At 57.9% G+C, this 304-nt stretch overlaps 1 protein-coding gene across 1 annotated transcript in view; it reads left to right on the top strand.

Annotated features, from left to right (window-relative positions):
* The window catches only part of EMH_0030050 (uncharacterized protein), a gene marked incomplete at both ends in the record, with an annotated part of 4,073 nt that overhangs the window by 3,081 nt on the left and 688 nt on the right, over positions 1-304 (top strand). The window contains one exon of the mRNA XM_013494373.1: positions 3-304. Within this exon, the coding sequence (XP_013349827.1) occupies positions 3-304 (302 nt within the window). The remainder of the gene's footprint in view (positions 1-2) is intronic.

Genomic DNA, 304 nt, shown 5'->3' with positions numbered 1-304 from the left:
GCACCAGCACCAGCAGCAGCAGCAGCAGCAGCAGCAGCAGCAACTATCTAATAAAATACAAAGACTGCAGACAAACCCTGAGCTGCTGGAGTTTGCTACCGCTCTGGTGCAGCAGGCGCTGGGGGAGGGAGCAGCAAAGCAGCAGCAGCAGCAGCAGCAGCAGCAGCAGCAGCAGCAAGTGCAGCAGCAGCAGCAAGTGCAGCAGCAGCACATGCAGCAGCAGATGCAGCAGCAGATGCAGCAGCAGATGCAACACATGCAACAGCAACAACCAATGCAGCAGCAGCAGCAACAGCAGCAGCAG

The sequence above is a fragment of the Eimeria mitis genome, genomic scaffold, assembly GCF_000499745.2.
Source record: "Eimeria mitis Houghton genomic scaffold, Emh_scaff1122, whole genome shotgun sequence".
Lineage (NCBI taxonomy): Eukaryota > Apicomplexa > Conoidasida > Eucoccidiorida > Eimeriidae > Eimeria > Eimeria mitis.
Note: the sequence above shows the minus strand (reverse complement) of the source record. Positions and strands in the feature narration are given on the sequence as shown.